Raw genomic sequence first — 18881 nt, 5'->3', positions numbered from 1 at the left:
CTGAGCGGGAGGCGAAGGTACTGACACGTGAGGAGAGTTAGGCGGCATAACTTCCCCCTCGTTGTCTGGTGATAATTTCTTTACCGGTAAAGACTGACTTTTATTTAAAGTAACATCAATACAATTGGTACACATATTTCTATTGGGCTCCACATTGGCTTTTAAACATAATGAACAAGTAGATTCATCTGTATCAGACATGTTTAAACAGACTAGCAATGAAGGCTAGCAAGCTTGGAAAAAATCTTTCAATAAATTTACAAGCAATAGAAAAAACGCTGCAGCGCTTTTAAAAACACAAAAAACTGTCACAGTTGAAATAACAATGGACTAATTCAGTTATAGCCAACAATTTTAACAGTAAATGTATGAATTTAGCAGAGGATTGCACCCACTAGCAAACGGATGATTAACCCCTCAATACCCAAAAACGGATAATCAATTTAAGATTTAACGCTTTTATCACAGTCAAACACACTGTCACAGGTCTGCTGTGACTGATTACCTCCCTCAAAAATGAATTTTGAAGACCCCTGAGCTCTCTGGAGACGTCCTGGATCAAGGAGGAAGAAGCAGGAAGACTGTGCTAGAATTTTAACTGCGCAACAAGGCGCTAAAAAAGGCCCCTCCCACTCATATTACAACAGTGGGAGACCTGTTACAACGGTTTCTATGCAGAAATATACGTTAGCCATATGGAAAAAAATCATACCCAAAAAGATTTATCACCAAAGTACCTCACAAAACGAATAACATGCCAGTAAACGTTTTTTAAAAACAACTTTCCAGTGTTATGCAAAGTTATCACTAAGCCTGCCACCAGTCGCTTCTACTGCAGTTAAGGCTCATATATTTATTTCAGTATTAACAGTATTTTCTCAGTCAGATTCTAGTCCCTAGAAAATAACTCAACTGCGCATACATTTATCAGCCTGATACCAGTCGCTACTACTGCATTAAAGGCTGTACTTACATCATATGGGTAACAGCAGTGTTTTCTTAGTCAATTCCATTCCTAGAAAATATTACTGCACATACCTCATTTGCGGGGGACCCCGCATGCTATTCCCTTTTCTGAAGTTACCCCACTCCTCAGAATGTGCGAGAACAGCCAGTGGATCTTAGTTACGTCTGCTAAGATCATAGAAAACGCAGGCAGATTCTTCTTCTAAATACTGCCTGAGAGAAAAAACAGCACACTCCGGTGCCATTTTAAAATAATAAACTTTTGATTGAAGAATAATTAGGTAAAAAACTCCTATCTCCTCTCGCGACCTCCTTCTTTGTTGAGACTTGCAAGAGAATGACTGGATATGACATGTGAGGGGAGGAGCTATATAGCAGCTCTGCTTGGGTGATCCTCTTGCAACTTCCTGTTGGGAAGGAGAATATATCCCATAAGTAATGGATGACCCGTGGACTGAACACACTTAACAAGAGAAATCAGAATCCTGAGATTGTCTGGCAACCAAAGGGCCAGCAGGAGTGCAACCCTTGGAAGAAGAGCCTGAAGAAATGTTTTTAAGATTGCGTTTATGCTGACTTGAAGACGGCATTGCCACAATCACCTCACTAACTGCAGATTGCAACTGGGTTTTTATTCTGGTGCAAATTCAGTCACTCCACTCAAAGAAATATACAAAGGTGGGTGTCCCTGTTGTAGGTGGTGAGCTGGGACTGTGAGAATGAGTCTGAATAACAGACTTAAGGCAAGAGCTGCTATGATGTGTAGGAGGCCATACCATGACCATATTCATGACATAAATTTAATAACTGTGATAATAATATCTGAGGCATTACCCTTAGATGAAATATTAATAATGGCTGCAGACTGTCAGCAAAAGAGACTGCTAACTCCTCTATAAGGTATACAGGAAAAATTAGGGAAAAGTAGCTTACAAGTTTGCTAAGAAACCCCCTCTTGCCCTAATATCATGCAATAAAGTGTCCCCCTGGTGATTATGATTAGCAAAGCTTCGCTATACTATAGCGCAAAGTGCCCCAAAAAGTTGTGACAGATATTTAAAATTCACCAATATATATTGCAAATACCTCCCTTGTGCTCTGCTATAGGGACTCATCTCATCCTGAGGTCACTTAGACGATTCTATAAGGAACAATGCCAAAAGTGCTGCACTCTACAGATTCAACTGTGCAGACTGAAATGAAGGCAGGGAGTGCACCAAAAGCACTCTCCTGGGGTGGGAAAATAGTACTCCTTCCATCACCACAGGAAAGACAAATGTGCAATGTCCCCACTCCAATCTGTGTTATCACCACTGTCTCAGCACACCGTAAGGTCTATTATGTGAATGGAACGCTGAGGTAACGGAGCAGAGGGAAATTTAAAGGGCTATTTACAGAAAATTTATAAAGAAAACTTCTAATTGAAGCGTATGAGTACCCCACAGCAAAGTAGTAGTGAAACCAAGGAACCCCATTATATTTAAAGCACTCAGACAGCCTTAAAAACAAATTTGCTTGCCCTGTGCACAAACTTATACCAACTGCTCACACTGTCTGAAAAAAAACCTTACAATTAAGTCCAGTTTCCACAGTATGCAATGTGGGTGGCCAAGAGTACTTACTCCCCTTACACACAGACAGTGGGATATAAAACCCTGAGTACTTACCCACCATTAAATCACACTTTCCTGTGCTGCAACATGAAGGCATGTCCTGTGCTGTAACTTAATGTATAGGATCTTACTAAAGTACATACACCTAGCGAGACAAGAGGAGGCCTATGAACTACCCACCGACACCCGTGGCTTGCTTGAGGGCAAAACTCTATAGAATAGAATTATACTGCACCAACAGTACTCTCCTGAACGCTCTCTTGCAGAAACTGTACACTGAGGGAAAATAAGAATGAATATTCTCAAAATGTTTTTCATTATTGCAGAACACCTCTATCCTTACCCTTTCCTTGACGAGGCAAAGAACTACTGGGAAGAAAGAGGAAGTAGTAGGGATACTAGAGAGCTCTGATGTAGGGTGCATTCTCACTATCATTAGCAAGAAATATTATTTTTCAGGGTCAAATATGTCATTGTGGGACCAATTTTAAAAATCCAAAATATAGTTAAACTCATTTACTTTTCCAATGACTTTGTGGCACAGCATAAGAATAGGAAAAACTTTATAAACCATTGCCACCATGAAGACCACTTTTGTTTGAAATTGGAGTGGCTTTTCTTTGAAACTTCTGAGTGCAAAGGCCCATGTGATGATGTAGGAGGTATGGTGAAGCGGTTGATGGCAAAAGCAAGTCTGCAGCGTAAAAACACTAACATTTTGGGGGTTTGCTCAAGAAAAGTGAAAGAAAGCACTACCCACTTTTCAGAAAAATAAAAAAATGGTGAGGCAACTTGCATTTGTATATTTGACATGGAATGGCCCTGTGATTATTCTTCATATACATGCATTGTTGTATATTTTATAATACTGTATAGGTTTTCTTATGTAAAATCCAGCTAGTAAAGTTATTGTGAGTGCTCAGATTCATGAATCTTGGCTTGTTTTAGTGGATATTATTACTGTCCAAAAGCTCTACAAAGTACAGATAATAAAAGCTCTAAGTACTGAAATCAAAATGAATTCCAGTTTCACTCAAAAAAATTAAGTATTTTTTTTTATTTTACTGTATTATTCTTCATTGCAAAACTTTATACTAATTTATATAACTTCATACCACAAACAAAAGGAAAATATTGTTTACATACATATATGCTTCAGAAAACTAAACCCAGAACATATGCAAGTCTTCTTGTTTTTTTCTTCTACAGTAGAAATGTAATAATTTAAAGGGATACTAAAGCTATTTTTTTTCTTTCATGATTCAAATAGAGCATCCAATTAAAGCAACTTTCTAATTTACTCCTATTATAATTTTTTCTTCATTCTCTTTCTATCTTTATTTCAAAAGCAAGAATGTAAGCTTATGAGCCAGCCCATTTTTGGTACAGCACCTGGGTTGAACTTGCCGATTGGTGACTAAATGTAGCCACCAATCAGCAAGCGCTATCCAGGGTGCTTAACCAAAAATGCAATCTTGCAAGAGAACAAAGGAAAAAATGATAATAGGAGTAAATTAGAAAGTTGCTTAAAATGGCATGCTCTATCTGAATCTTGAAAGAAAAATTTGTATTTAGCATCCCTTTAAGTAATTTAGTGAATTTTTTTTTTTTTTTACAGTGTCACTATAATTAATAAACGTGATTGTAATCTGTATTTTATATATATATATATATATAATAAACAAGGAACATGCTGCAGCATCTGGTGTTATACAATCAAAAACATACTTAAAGATAATGTAGAAAAGAAATGTGAAAATACAAAAGAGAGCAACATCATTATACATGAGCTAAAAGTCTAATCTTTTTATATGCACTTCTTAAGGAGGTTCATACTAGAATAAAAGTAGTGCCTATATGTAGCGGAGTAACAAAACAGAATGTGGAGTACAAATTCCATTTCAAAGTGATCTATCTATCTTTTTAAACACACACACAAAATCATACACCAGTGCTGTAATATCTATCAAGAATGCACAGATCACATTATATGGCACTTTTCTTATCTTACTTCGAACGTGATTCTCTGCACAATACAGCATATCTGCAGCATGAATAAACTGGTACCCAGTTCCTCTCACGCATAACTCTGCTTCGGTGTATCCCAGCACAATACTTCCTCTGTCAAAGCAGAAGAACAATAGTTATACTACATTAATTAATGAAGGCTTAAAAAGCAATATATTTGTAAGGTCATGGCTTGTTATTCTGAATATGTACATTTGTAAGGCTATAAATGAATGTTTGTATTCCACTTACTTTGTATCACAACCAATCGGGGTGAAGTCTAGTCTGTGCTTTGTTCTGAAAATAAAGTTTTTGGTTCGAATCTCAAGGATGGACGGAGACTGCAATGGAGTTGCCAAGGCAAAAAGTGCCAACTGAGGGGGGATTAACGACCCATCTTTCCCTTTCTTGTTCTGTCCATGCAGAAACTTTAAGCGTCCTTGAAAATTCATAGCCTTGAAATAAAAGACAACTAAAATTAAGAGGAACGATCGTTTTACTAGTATCATATGCCTATTCAGAATATCACCAAGGAAACAAAAGTTTGTTACAAAAAGCGACATACCAAGAATCCTGAAGAATTATCCAGTAGGCATCTTAACCTACATACAAAGTTCCTTTCCATAAAGGAAGAATTCTCAGGAGGAAGCTGATCTGGATTGTAGTTAGAGGTCGTCAATGGAAACCCATTATCATCTGTGGATAAAGAAAGATTAAGATCAATTTGAAAGGTATTTATGAATGCCAACATCCACTTTCAAAGCAAAAGAAAACCAACTAAGTGAATATATTTATATCCAACATATACAGTTATTAAATATCATGTAAACTGTAAGTAAATATATGAATAACAAGCAATGATTGTGGGTCTTCAACTTTTTAAAATACAGTATTTCATCCCTACCCACTGAGATACACTTCAGAATTAGCATTGAAAAGACAAGTGCACATAAAAACTCATACAAGGTTAACTGTAAGTAGAGGTTTATTAAATTAAAACCGCTTTGTGTCTCAGTTTGTAAATGACCATACTTTATCACATGTAGGTTTTACTTTCACAATCAGATTTTCTCTTTCTTTTTTTGCCTTTGAAGCAAGTGTTGTCAAATCTGGAAAGGAGGTTTTAATATACTTATTCACCCCACTTTTTATACTCCTTTGAGAATGGTTTGGTAATTATCCCCATGACACCAGATGGCAAAAAAAAAAACAACAAGCAAAAAAAAACACTTAATCCCTAGAGTTACAAATCTGTAACAATGTAAGAATTTACATATATTTCAAATTGTAATACAGAAACAATATGTTGACAATTTTATGCTGAAATAATCTACACAAGGATTTTACTTTTTTTTTATATATATCAAAGCCAAAAGGTGCATAATGAAAAGCATATTAAGACTCATTATATAATATCTTCAACAGGTTATCCAAAGAGATCACAACAGTATATAAACAACACTATAGCAACAAATATTCTTATATGCACTCTAGGGTAATTATTGGTTGTATAAAGCTGCAACTACTAATACAATGTAAGCTTTTTTTAACCTACAATTATGGTTTATAATGTTTATAGCAGAAATGTTCTAATACTCCAAATTATCCATATTAATAAATACAATGTTGCACTCTACAGTATAATTCACTTTAGCCTGTTAGGAAGAACTGAAGTGAATGTATTGTAAAACAAAAACATACAGGGAGTGCAGAATTATTAGGCAAATTGTATTTTTGAGGATTAATTTTATTATTGAACAACAACCATGTTCTCAATGAACCCAAAAAACTCATTAATATCAAAGCTGAATAGTTTTGGAAGTAGTTTTTAGTTATAGCTATTTTAGGGGGATATCTGCGTGTGCAGGTGACTATTACTGTGCATAATTATTAGGCAACTTAACAAAAAACAAATATATACCCATTTCAATTATATATTTTTACCAGTAAAACCAATATAACATCTCAACATTCACAAATATACATTTCTGACATTCAAAAACAAAACAAAAAACAAATCAGTGACCAATATAGCCACCTTTCTTTGCAAGGACACTCAAAAGCCTGCCATCCATTGATTCTGTCAGTGTTTTGATCTGTTCACCATCAACATTGCGTGCAGCAGCAACCACAGCCTCCCAGACACTGTTCAGAGAGGTGTACTGTTTTCCCTCCTTGTAAATCTCACATTTGATGATGGACCACCGGTTCTCAATGGGGTTCAGATCAGGTGAACAAGGAGGCCATGTCATTAGATTTTCTTCTTTTATACCCTTTCTTGCCAGCCACGCTGTGGAGTACTTGGACGCGTGTGATGGAGCATTGTCCTGCATGAAAATCATGTTTTTCTTGAAGGATTCAGACTTCTTCCTGTACCACTGCTTGAAGAAGGTGTCTTCCAGAAACTGGCAGTAGGACTGGGAGTTGAGCTTGACTCCTTATCAACCCGAAAAGGCCCAACAAGCTCACCTTTGATGATACCAGCCCAAACCAGTACTCCACCTCCACCTTGCTGGCGTCTGAGTCGGACTGGAGCTCTCTGCCCTTTACCAATCCAGCCACGGGCCCATCCATCTGGCCCATCAAGACTCACTCTCATTTCATCAGTCCATAAAACCTTAGAAAAATCAGTCTTGAGATATTTCTTGGCCCAGTCTTGACGTTTCAGCTTGTGTGTCTTGTTCAGTGGTGGTCGTCTTTCAGCCTTACCTTGGCCATGTCTCTGAGTATTGCACACCTTGTGCTTTTGGGCACTCCAGTGATGTTGCAGCTCTGAAATATGGCCAAACTGGTGGCAAGTGGCATCTTGGCAGCTGCACGCTTGACTTTTCTCAGTTCATGGGCAGTTATTTTGCGCCTTGGTTTTTCCACACGCTTCTTGCGACCCTGTTGACTATTTTGAATGAAACGCTTGATTGTTCGATGATCACGCTTCAGAAGCTTTGCAATTTTAAGAGTGCTGCATCCCTCTGCAAGATATCTCACTATTTTTGACTTTTCTGAGCCTGTCAAGTCCTTCTTTTGACCCATTTTGCCAAAGGAAAGGAAGTTGCCTAATAATTATGCACACCTGATATAGGGTGTTGATGTCATTAGACCACACCCCTTCTCATTACAGAGATGCACATCACCTAATATGCTTAATTGGTAGTAGGCTTTCAAGCCTATACAGCTTGGAGTAAGACAACATTCATAAAGAGGATGATGTGGTCAAAATACTCATTTGCCTAATAATTTTGCACTCCCTGTAATGTATGTAAGAACTTACCTGATAAATTCATTTCTTTCATATTGGCAAGAGTCCATGAGCTAGTGACGTATGGGATATACAATCCTACCAGGAGGGGCAAAGTTTCCAAAACTTCAAAATGCCTATAAATACACCCCTCACCACACCCACAATTCAGTTTAACGAATAGCCAAGTAGTGGGGTGATAAAATAAAGAGTAGAAAAGCATACAAAAAGAGGAACTGGAAATATAATTGTGCTTTTATACAAAAATCATAACCACCATAAAAAGGGTGGGCCTCATGGACTCTTGCCAATATGAAAGGTAAATTCTTACATAAATTATGTTTTCTTTCATGTAATTGGCAAGAGTCCATGAGCTAGTGACGTATGGGATAGAAATACCCAAGATGTGGAAGTCCACAAAAGAGTCACTAGAGAGGGTGGGATAAAATAACAGCCATTTCCACTGAGAAATTAAATTCACACAATAATTAAGTTTTTCTCAAAAAAAATTAAATCAAAAGCAGTAGAATCAAACTGAGACATCTGCCTGAAGAACTTTTTCTACCAAAGACAGAACACTTTCCAAGAAAGTAGATAATCTTCAAACCAAATAAGACTCCAAAAAGGAAAAATTAATAAATGAACAGGCTTGATACCAACCAAAGCCTGAACAAAACAGAGAATAACAGGAAGTTAAAATTTGCAGATAAACGTATCCAAACCATCCTGAAAAACTGTAAAATCCTAGGAATTCTAAAAGAACAAGAAGAGAATTTATGAAAAGAACACTATAAAATATGTGTTTTCCAAACCGGAAAATACATGTTCTTTGACACAGACTTATTAGCCTGCAACATAGCGATAAAAACTGAGCCAGAGAAACCTCTATGACTCAACACCTGGGTGGATAAAAATCAATGATTTTATTTAAAAAAATCAAAAAAATCTGATATTTTTTATTTAAATCAGATTTTTTGGATTTAAATCGGATTTGGGAGAAGCACTGTCTCCAGCTCATTTTTTTGGCAAATATTGTCAATATCCAGTATCAGGGTCAAAACTTAAAACATGGGTATCCAGCAATCATCCATCTCCAACTATAATAAACTTCAAAACTAAGGGGGAACCATTCAAGAAATATATGTTTGCTGAAGATATTTTAAATAAAGTCACACCAGTGAACTGGTGGAAGTCACTTAAGCACTTGGATTTAGAGACTGTTCAAGTAATGATTTCACTTTTAATAGCAGTAGCTTCTTCTGCAGGCGTTGAAAGCATATTCTCTTCCTTTGGACTCATTCATTCTAAATTGAGAAATCGTTTGGGACCCGATAAAGCAGGAAAGCTTGTTTTTCTTTTCCAGATTATGAACAAAGAAGAAGCTGAAGATGAATAGTGAGCTACAGAGGACAGTATTTAAGTTTTTCATGTGTAGGCTGGGCTGACAGTCTAAGTTTCTTAAAATATATATATATTGTTTAGCCAAATTAGAATTAGCTAACAAACATCGATGGTTGTTTAAGCAAATAACATATGCTGTAATGTTATTGTTTCAGTTGAATAAATCTATTTAAATTATTATTAAGGTAATGATTATTTTTCTCCTTCCTAAGTACAACAGAAAAGTTGTCCAAATATGAATTATATTGATTAACCTATTAAACTGGGGATAAAAAAACTAATATGAAAAGTTGTTATTCTAAAAATCTTCATCTACTTGCATATTAAAGTTATACCAGCAAGAATTAGTCTTTATGTAGAAAACTATGATTTAAATCAAGCCTTACTGACTAGTGATTTAAATCGTGATTTAAATCGTGAATTAAATCAGTTTGATTTAAATCAAATCCACCCTGCTCAACACTAATCAATTTCCATACCCCCAAATTAGTCATTTGAGATCCTGATTTAAAAAATAGCCCCTAAAACAAGAGGGCTGGCCAAAGAGAAGTGGCCAATGATGGCAACTGGACATCCGAACAGGATCCACATACCAAACCTGTGAGGCTATGCTGAAGCTATCAGAAACACATGACACTGTTCCAATATGATCTTGAAAATCATCTTTGGAAGAAAAAAACAAAGGCGGAAAGATGTAGTTAGGCTGAAAAACCAAGACACTGCTAATGCATCCCCCATCTCTACCTTAGGATCCCTGTACCTGAAAAAGGTGCCTGGGAAATTGAGAACACACATCTGTATAGAGACACCACTCTCACAGATGTAAAGACTGACGACTGAGATAATCCACCTCTCAAATGTCTAAAATCTTAGAAAATAGACAGGAGATGAATTCCATCTAAGAACATATTTAAGATACCTCTTAATTGCTAAGGAACTACGAGTCCCTATTGTTAATTGACATATACCACAGTTGTGATATTGAATGTCTGAAAGCAAAAAAAAAAGTTCTCTCATAAAAGAGGCCAAGCCTGAAAGAGCTCTGAAAAATTAGCGCTACGGAATCTGTTGGAGCTCTACAAATAACCGATAAAAATAAAAATAAAAAATAGCACAGAGTTCCAAAATATCGATTGGAAACCTCGCCTCTTGAAGTTTCCAAACCCCTTGTGCTGTCAAAAGACCCTCAGACAGCTCCCGAACCTGTAAGACTTGCATCAATTAAGAATACAGTCCAGGAAGCGCAAACAAAAGGAGGCCCCCCTGCATAAAATGATGATAGACTAATCACCAAAACAGAGAGAGTAGAGTGTTAGGATTTAAAAATATCAACTGTGATATTTAAAAACAAAACCCTGTATCATTGATTCAGTATGGAAATCAAAAAGAGATCTCAGATGAAAAACAAGCAAAGGGAACCATGCCCGATGCAAAAACAAAAGAAAACACTCCGCGCTATTAATATGTTACCCCCAAATACTGAACAATAAACAGCAGTCCTGGTGTATCAAAGCCGCCTGAAGCGGTAAAGTCACAATTTAGTTATATGCAAATTCTGTATTGATACTCAGATACCTCCGTTTACAGTCACTAGTCTCAGAGGTGTGTGTTCGACCAAATCCGATGACTGTTACTGAGGGTTTTCCGAAAGGCGGCCAGGTCTATTCCTGCTGTAGGCTCCGTGAGGCTCTGCTCCGATGTTGGCGTCCTCGCCTGGCGTGTTCCTCTATTGCGCCTATTGATGACGTCACAATATCGCTGTGTGCGGCACAATCCGATGCAGCTCTGCAGATGTGGAGATCTTAGGCACTCCACCAGGAACGGCAATATCATAGAAGAAAAAACAAAGAGCGCATCCGGATTCAAGTGTTTTTATTTAACAGAGAAACAATTGACACACAAATAGGATAACACTTACAAGATTCCAAATTTAAAAGGCAGATAAAAAGATGTACAACTCGATGCTGACCGGACCAATAGCCACAAGCCCTCCAAGTGGTAGCTGGACCCCCACAGCAAACGGTTATAACAGGTACATTCAAAATTTCACCTATGCGGTGTGTATTTCAACCTCAACGCGTTTCTCCCGTTTAACGAACGGGCTTTCTCAAGAGGACAGGTGAGTCTAACCTGTAATATTGTTCTATATATGGTTTTAATTAACCAATCAGATTTTACCTCAATTATTGGATAGCACACCCCTTTCTGTGTGCAATCCAGGTTTAACTATTTGGCTTCCGATCCATACATTAAAGGATACATAGAATTACAAGACAAAATTACTTAAAAATATACTCAAAATGATTACCATTTCATAATATTTAAAAAATAATTTGTATAAAACTTAAAAACATGTAAGAGATATTTAAAAAAAAAAGAATAAACTGGAACACAGTATAAAATAACCTGTGCATGCTAAAAAATTATGAACCATACATTAAAATTATCTACTAAAATCTGCTAATTTAAATGCAACTTAATACAGAATTCTAGTTTGAATGTGCTAACATCATAACTGATACGTATATACAGGGATATTGTCTGTCAGCCAACCAGTGTGCTTACATGTGTGCTGCCACATCTATGTCAATGTTCATCCCCAATGGAGTCAAACATTTCATCTTATAGATCCAAAGAGTTTCTAATTTGCGCAGTTTGAGGAGTCTGTTTCCCTCTTTAGGGGGCACCCAATCTATGACCTGTATACGTAAGCTACTGGGGTCACAGTTGTGTGCCTCCATGAAATGCCTGGGCACACTATGTTTGGGATATTTCTCTTTAATATTATTTACATGCTCATATACTCTCCTCTTTATTTTTCTTTTCGTGCGGCCTATATAATACAGGCCACACCCACACTCAAGGAGATACACTACATATGTAGAATGACAATTACTCCTAATCTTGATGTTAAACTGTTGTGAGTGATCAGAGTTCGTAAATGTAATAGAGTTGTTTATGTGTTGACACATAACACAATTTTTCTTTCCACACTTAAAGGTTCCTTTCTTACCCGTCAGCCAACTAGAGTTATTAATACTGTTTTCCATTGTTTTTTTCAATCTGCTAGGGGCTAAAATGTTTTTAAGATTTTTCCCTTTCTTAAATGTTAACTCTGGGTTGTTTCCTAATTGGCTTCCTAAAATGGGATCAGCCTTTAAGATGGACCAATGTTTATTGAGGATCTTTCTAATTTGTTTTGCTCCCTCATTATATGTTGTTATGAATCTAATAGTTGTCTCCCCCTCCTTCTTTTTTGAGTGGCTACTATTTTCATTTCATGAACCATGCCCGATGCTGCAATTATGAGACCTAACAACTTCCATGCACATAGCCACTGAAAGAAATGTCCTAGACTGTAAGTTAGACAGGCTAATGCCACTTACAATTGACTTTTGTCCGATAAAGACAAAGACATGAACACGAAATCTATTTAGAAACCCAAAAAGTAGTCATCCTTGTCTGAGGAAACGTGAAACTCTTAGGTAAATTAAATCCTCTAACCATGTCTTGAAGAAGCAAAACTTAGTTGGTTCATGAGGGATTCGACAAAAAGAAAAGTCCATATATTTGAAAACTGCTCTTTCATATGTATGTATTGGGTACTCATAAAGCGCGTCTAATCACCCGTAAGGGACTCAAGATGCTGCTTAATTAATCAACCTCGGAAAGATGAAAGACTGAATGGACCTCGCCGGGAATCGAACCTGCAACCCTCAAGTTGCTACAGAGCTCAGTCTCAGTGCATTAGCATGCTGAGCTATCTGTCTGACTTTAATAAAAGAAACATTTAAGCTATTACCAAGATATTATCCAAATAAGGAAGCCCCACAATACCCTACTGTCTGAAGACAGAAAGAAGGGCACCAAGAACCTTTGAAAAGATTCCTAAAGCTGTGACTAAACCAAAAGGAAAAGCGACAAATTGGTAAAGCTTAAAAGAAAATCTCAGAAACCACAAGTGGTCTGAATGTAATAAAATATGAGGATAAACCTCCTAAAAAATGAAGTGGACATGAAATGGCCTTAACAAAAAGGCATAATAGTCCTTATAATCGCCAACTTAAAAGTGGAGACTCTAACAAAACATAAAAGTCTTCAGATCCAAGAATGGACTGAATAAACCTTCCTTTTTAGAGACAAAGAATAGAATTGAAATAGAAACCCAAATCCTTTTCCTGCAAAAAGAACTGGCATAATTCACAGAGTGTACTGAGAAAGAAAGATTCTTCCCATAGAAGGTTTCATTCTAGAAATCTATTCAAACTCTAAGAATAATATAGAATTTGGACTGAGTTCATCCAAAAACAATTTAATCTGTCCCCCACCAGAAGGACTTGTTTGAGAACCGCACCTTTTTGCAGACTAATAACTAGTAATTATATAGCGTTTTACACCCAGAAGGATAGAAAATAACGCTTCTTCAGTGCTTACCTTCGGAGTTAACCAAATTAGCAGCTGATAAAAATACTAGTTATTATTACCCAAATACAATAAATGGACCTCAAAGGCCAAAGGGCTTTATTAACCCTGCCGGGAAATTAATCTATGACCCTTGGAGTTATATACTTAAGAATCTGAAAATTGCTTATGCTAACTGTTCAACAAAGGATGAGAGAACAGTAATGTCAGCCACAGATAAAGCTGAGCTAAAAATATAAACAGTACGTGAATATGCTCTATTAAGGTTATATTCAAATTCTAAAGAAACCTGAAAACAAGTACCAATTTCCATAGAAATAGTAGTACAGTCCCAAGAGGGAATCAGAATAACCATACTCTAGAATATAATACAGATAGTAAATTGAATAGGAAAAAACCTAAAAAAGCAAAAAAGGTTAAAATCCAGATTTGAAAAGGATTATTAACAGACAGCTAGATTACAAGTTTTGCGTTATTAGTGAAAAAGCATCGTTATGGCCCATAATGATGCTTTTTCCCTACCGCTGCTATTACAAGTCTTGTCAGAATAGCTGTACCGCACACTTTTTTGGCCGTCACGCAACGTCAGTACCGCACTTTAAGAAAAGTAATTTTTCAATGGGACTTCCATAGCGCCGGTAAGTGAGGGGTACAGCCTAAAATGACAAGATCTGTACCGCCATCTAAAGTCAGTAGTTATGAGTTTTATGCTACAAAGCTGTAACATAAAACTCATAACTAAACTGTCACAAAGTACACTAACACCCATGAACTACCTATTAACCCCTAAACCGAGGCCCTCCCGCATCACAAACACTAAAATAAAATTATTAACCCTAATCTGCTGTTCCGGACATCGCCGCCACTGAAAAAAAATGCATTAACCCCTATTCCGCCGTTTCCCGACATCATCGCCACTATAATAAACCTATTAACCCCTAAACCACCGCCCTCCCACATCGCAAATACTATTTAAATATTATTAACCCCTTATTTGCCGTCCGTCCACACCGCCGCTATAATAAACCTATTAACCCCTAAACCTAACCCTAACCCCCCCTAACTTAAATATAATTAAAATAAATCTAAATAAAACTTACTATTATTACCTTAATAATTCCTATTTAAAAATAAATACTTACCTGTAAAATAAACCCTAATCTAGCTACAATATAACTAATAGTTACATTGTAGCTATCTTAGGTTTTATTTTTATTTCACAGCTAAGTTTGTATTTATTTTAACTAGGTAGACTAGTTAATAAATAGTTATTAACTATTCATTAGCTACTTAGTTAAAATAAATACAAATTTACCTGTAAAATAAAATCTAACCTGAGTTACACTAACACCTAACATTACAATTAAATTAAATAAATTAACAAAATACAATTATCTAAATTACAAAAAAAATAAACACTAAATTACACAAAATAAAAAAAGAAATAATCAAAAATAAAACCGAATTACTCCTAATCTAATAGCCCTATCAAAAGAAAAAAGCCCCTACAAAATAAAAAAAAAACCCTAGCCTACACTAAACTGCCAATGCATTGCCCCAAAGAAATCAGCTCTTTTACCTGTAAAAAAAAATACAAACAACCCCCAAACAGTAAAACCCACCACCCACACAACCAAAGCCCCCAAATAAAAACTAAATAAACCTAAGCTCCCCATTGCCCTGAAAAGGGCATTTGGATGGGCATTGCCCTTAAAAGGGCATTTATCTCTTTTACATTGCCCAAACCCTAACCCCCGACGATCCACTTACAGTTTTTGAAGACTGGACATCCATCCTCATCGAAGCCGGCAGAAGTCTTCATCCAAGCGGGCAGAAGTCCTCATCGAAGCCGGCAGAAGTCTTCATCCAAGCGGGCAGAAGTCCTCATCGAAGCGGGCAGAAGTCCTCATCGAAGCGGGCAGAAGTCCTCATCCAAGGAGGCAGAAGTCTTCATCCAGACTGCATCTTCTATCTTCATACATTGAGAGCGGGTCCATCTTCAAGACATCCGGTGCGGAGCATCCTCTTCTTACGATGTTCGCTAAAGAATGAAGTTTCCCTTTAAATTACGTCATCCAAGATGGTGTCCCTTACATTCCGATTGGCTGAATGTAAGGGAAAGCCTAACACCTGCGATCGCGGAATAGCCAATAGGATTGAGCTTGCATTCTATTGGCTATTCCGCGATCGCAGGTGTTAGGCTTTTTTTTTGCTGGCTCTCCCCATTGATGTCTATGGGGAAATCGTGAACGAGCACGTCAAAAGACTGCTTGTATTTGGGTGCGGTATGGAGCTCAACGCAACCATATCGCCCGCACAAGCCATTTTTTGCAAACCTGTAATAGCAGTACTATGAAAGGTGAGCGGTGAAAATAACGTACAAGTAATTAGCGAGCCAGCCATAATGCAAAACTGGCTGATAGTTAATAGGAGGATTAGCTCATAAAAGCTATAAATTTAAAAATTAGCTATATAAAGAACAAAAAATGTTCAAATGAAAAATAAGCAGAATTTTCAACAAACTGTCTGATACAGGAGCCTTTGAGCCAAAGAAACCTTCATCAGTAGAGTAAACTTAAGTATGATGTTGGTCAATACAAAATTAATTAAAACAATTTTGAAAAGACCTCGTAAGTTTACTTAAAGGCATAATAGCAGTCATAACCTTTTATGATATAAGCAAAAACATGTGATGTTTGCAGATGAAATCAAGTACATGAACTGAATATGTAAAAAACAGTAAATGTTATTGTACATGTAGAAACATTGCAGGCATAAAACATTATAAATAAATGCCACATAATTGAGCTGAAGAAATAACAGCTAAAAAGACGAAAAGAACACACTTAGCTTTGTAGAATTGTGTGTCTACAGTAACATCAGAGTCAGGACCAGAATGAGACATCTCGCAAAATGTAATATAAAAAGAAAAATAACATTAGGCAAAACAGTCAATTTCCACAATGTAACAGTTTCAGTAGAGAAAAACAAAAGCAGGCATAATAGCTTTCAAAGTTCATGAAAACAGCAAGCAATAGAGATAGAGGGGTAAAATAACTAAAATTTGGCACCAAGTATGACGCATCATGCAAAAACAAGCTAAAATAACGACGAAGCAGGAAACGACGAAATTTGCGCCACCAAGGGCGCAACTTTGCAACAAAAAAAATTTGCGCAAAAAATTACGCAATAAAAAAAAAGACTGAACCCCAGGTAAGAAAAAAAGTTTAAATAAACTTCCCAAACATGATTCCTATACTGAAACTGTTTAGACTGCAAAAGGGAAATGCACATAGACCCGACTCATGGAAAATATAAGTAGAATACTAATACTAAGCGCCAAACCATAGCTGAGAGTGTCTTAAATAATAAAAACATACTTACCGAAAGACACCCATCCACATATAGCAGATAGCCAAACCAGCACTGAAAACTATCAGCAGAGGTAATGGTATATAAGAGTATATTTTCGATCTGAAAAGGGAGGTAGGAGATGAATCCCTACGACCGATAACAGAGAACCTTTGGAAAACCATAAAAACAAAAGGCGATACTCCCTTCACATCCCTCTGACAAACATTGTACTCTGAAAGGAATTAGGCTTCAGAATGCTTAGAAGCGCTTATCATAGAAAAAATAATAGAAATCAAGGAGGCAAAGTTTGTAAAACTGAATTGTGGGTGTGGTGAGGGGTATATTTATAGGCATTTTGAGGTTTGGGAAACTTTGCCCCTCCTTGTAGGATTGTATATCCCATACGTCACTAGCTCATGGACTCTTGCCAAATTACATGAAAGAAAGTACAATAGGTTTAGAATATACGATTTGCAAGAATATAACATGAATCTATTTGTATCACAAATGTAAGATAAAAAAAGTATGGAAGTCTTATATGCCAATAGTACTGTACATTTATTTTCATTGTCAATTTGTATAATAGCATTCAGCAGACAACATACTATTATTCTGAATTAATTGAATGGATGGTCACAAATCATTCAAACGATTTTAAAATCCTTCTTGTCATGATACAATCATGTGGAGTAGTTGATACCTGGATTGGCTACCCCACAAAGGTGGTACTGTGTTCTCAGTCTGGAAAAGGTTAATGTGAATTGCTTTTTCCTGTGTGTGAAAACTGCTTTCAGAAAAGCTGTAAGCTGAAAGCCCCCTCCTCCCTCCCCCCCTCCTTAGTAGTGTTAATGTGTGTAGGAATGCAGAACGCTCCTCCCCTTGGAGACTGATAGTGGGAGCTAAGACTTGTTTGCATTGGTTGCCCTCGTAAATTATAACCCGGGCGTTGTCTTTGACAAGACAAAAAAAATTTGGTTGAAGTATGCAAGAGAGAGACTTTTTAGGCAGAACTGCCCTGTGGACCAAACCACTAACATCAGAACCGGCATTCTCCACATATCTAAAGGAACTTGGTAATAAGTTAGATATTGTGTAATTCTTTTCATGTCCCATTTTCTTTTTAAAGAACTGTAGCTTTGCAATTGTATGTTATTTTGAATGTCTTTATAATTTTGCACTGTATAACCTGTATTGATATTTTTGTTATTAAACACATAGAAAATCTCATTCTATCTTTTGGGCTCTAATATCCGAATTCACACTCCTGTTGAGATAAGGTTAAAGGCACGTTACCTAATTGTTAAATAGTGTGAGTTTTTAGGGTTTCCCCAAAACTCCCCTTTAATTTAAAAGTTTTGGTGGTGGCAGCAGGGAAATTGTTAATTAGAGCACTGTGGACAAGATTTGGGGGTTAATGTGGTATCCCTTTTAAGGTCATTTTGCAGAGTTGCAAGGGTAAGGGAACCAGAGCTGTGTGCCATTAAGCCCTTCATGCCCACACACCTCTATTGTGACGCTGAGGTTTGATACGTCACAAACTGGCTGGCAGCGGTGGGGATATTTAGAGCTTTTTTAGTGCTATTTGTATAGTACTAAAAGAAATTACATGTTTTTGTGTAATTTCCCAAAGACAGAACTCAGTGCCTAATTAGAGAGACATACAGTGCAAAGAAGCAATTCTTTTTCCCTTCCTCTTGTTTGTTTGTTGCTACTCTCATTATGGAAGCATATAGAAAGATGCCGAAAGAATTCCTGGAGCTAATTTGTCAGGAGAGAGCCATTGCAACTTTTGGCAAAACAAAGGAGCAGTTGGTCCAGGAACTGCAGCAGGCAGATGACATTCCAGCAGAGCAGGAAACAGGCACAGAGAGGGTTACTGTGGA

General features: G+C 36.8%; 1 protein-coding gene across 1 annotated transcript in view; it reads right to left on the bottom strand.

Annotated features, from left to right (window-relative positions):
• The window catches only part of AHR (aryl hydrocarbon receptor), a 370224-nt gene that overhangs the window by 43973 nt on the left and 307370 nt on the right, over nt 1–18881 (bottom strand). Inside the window, exons 6-8 of the mRNA XM_053714124.1 lie at nt 5152–5282; nt 4839–5041; nt 4591–4700 (exon numbers count right to left, since the gene is read on the bottom strand). Of these exons, the coding sequence (XP_053570099.1) occupies nt 4591–4700; nt 4839–5041; nt 5152–5282 (444 nt within the window). The remainder of the gene's footprint in view (nt 1–4590; nt 4701–4838; nt 5042–5151; nt 5283–18881) is intronic.

The sequence above is a fragment of the Bombina bombina genome, chromosome 5 (genome assembly GCF_027579735.1).
Source record: "Bombina bombina isolate aBomBom1 chromosome 5, aBomBom1.pri, whole genome shotgun sequence".
Lineage (NCBI taxonomy): Eukaryota > Metazoa > Chordata > Amphibia > Anura > Bombinatoridae > Bombina > Bombina bombina.
This window is presented reverse-complemented; position numbering and strand designations above follow the sequence as displayed.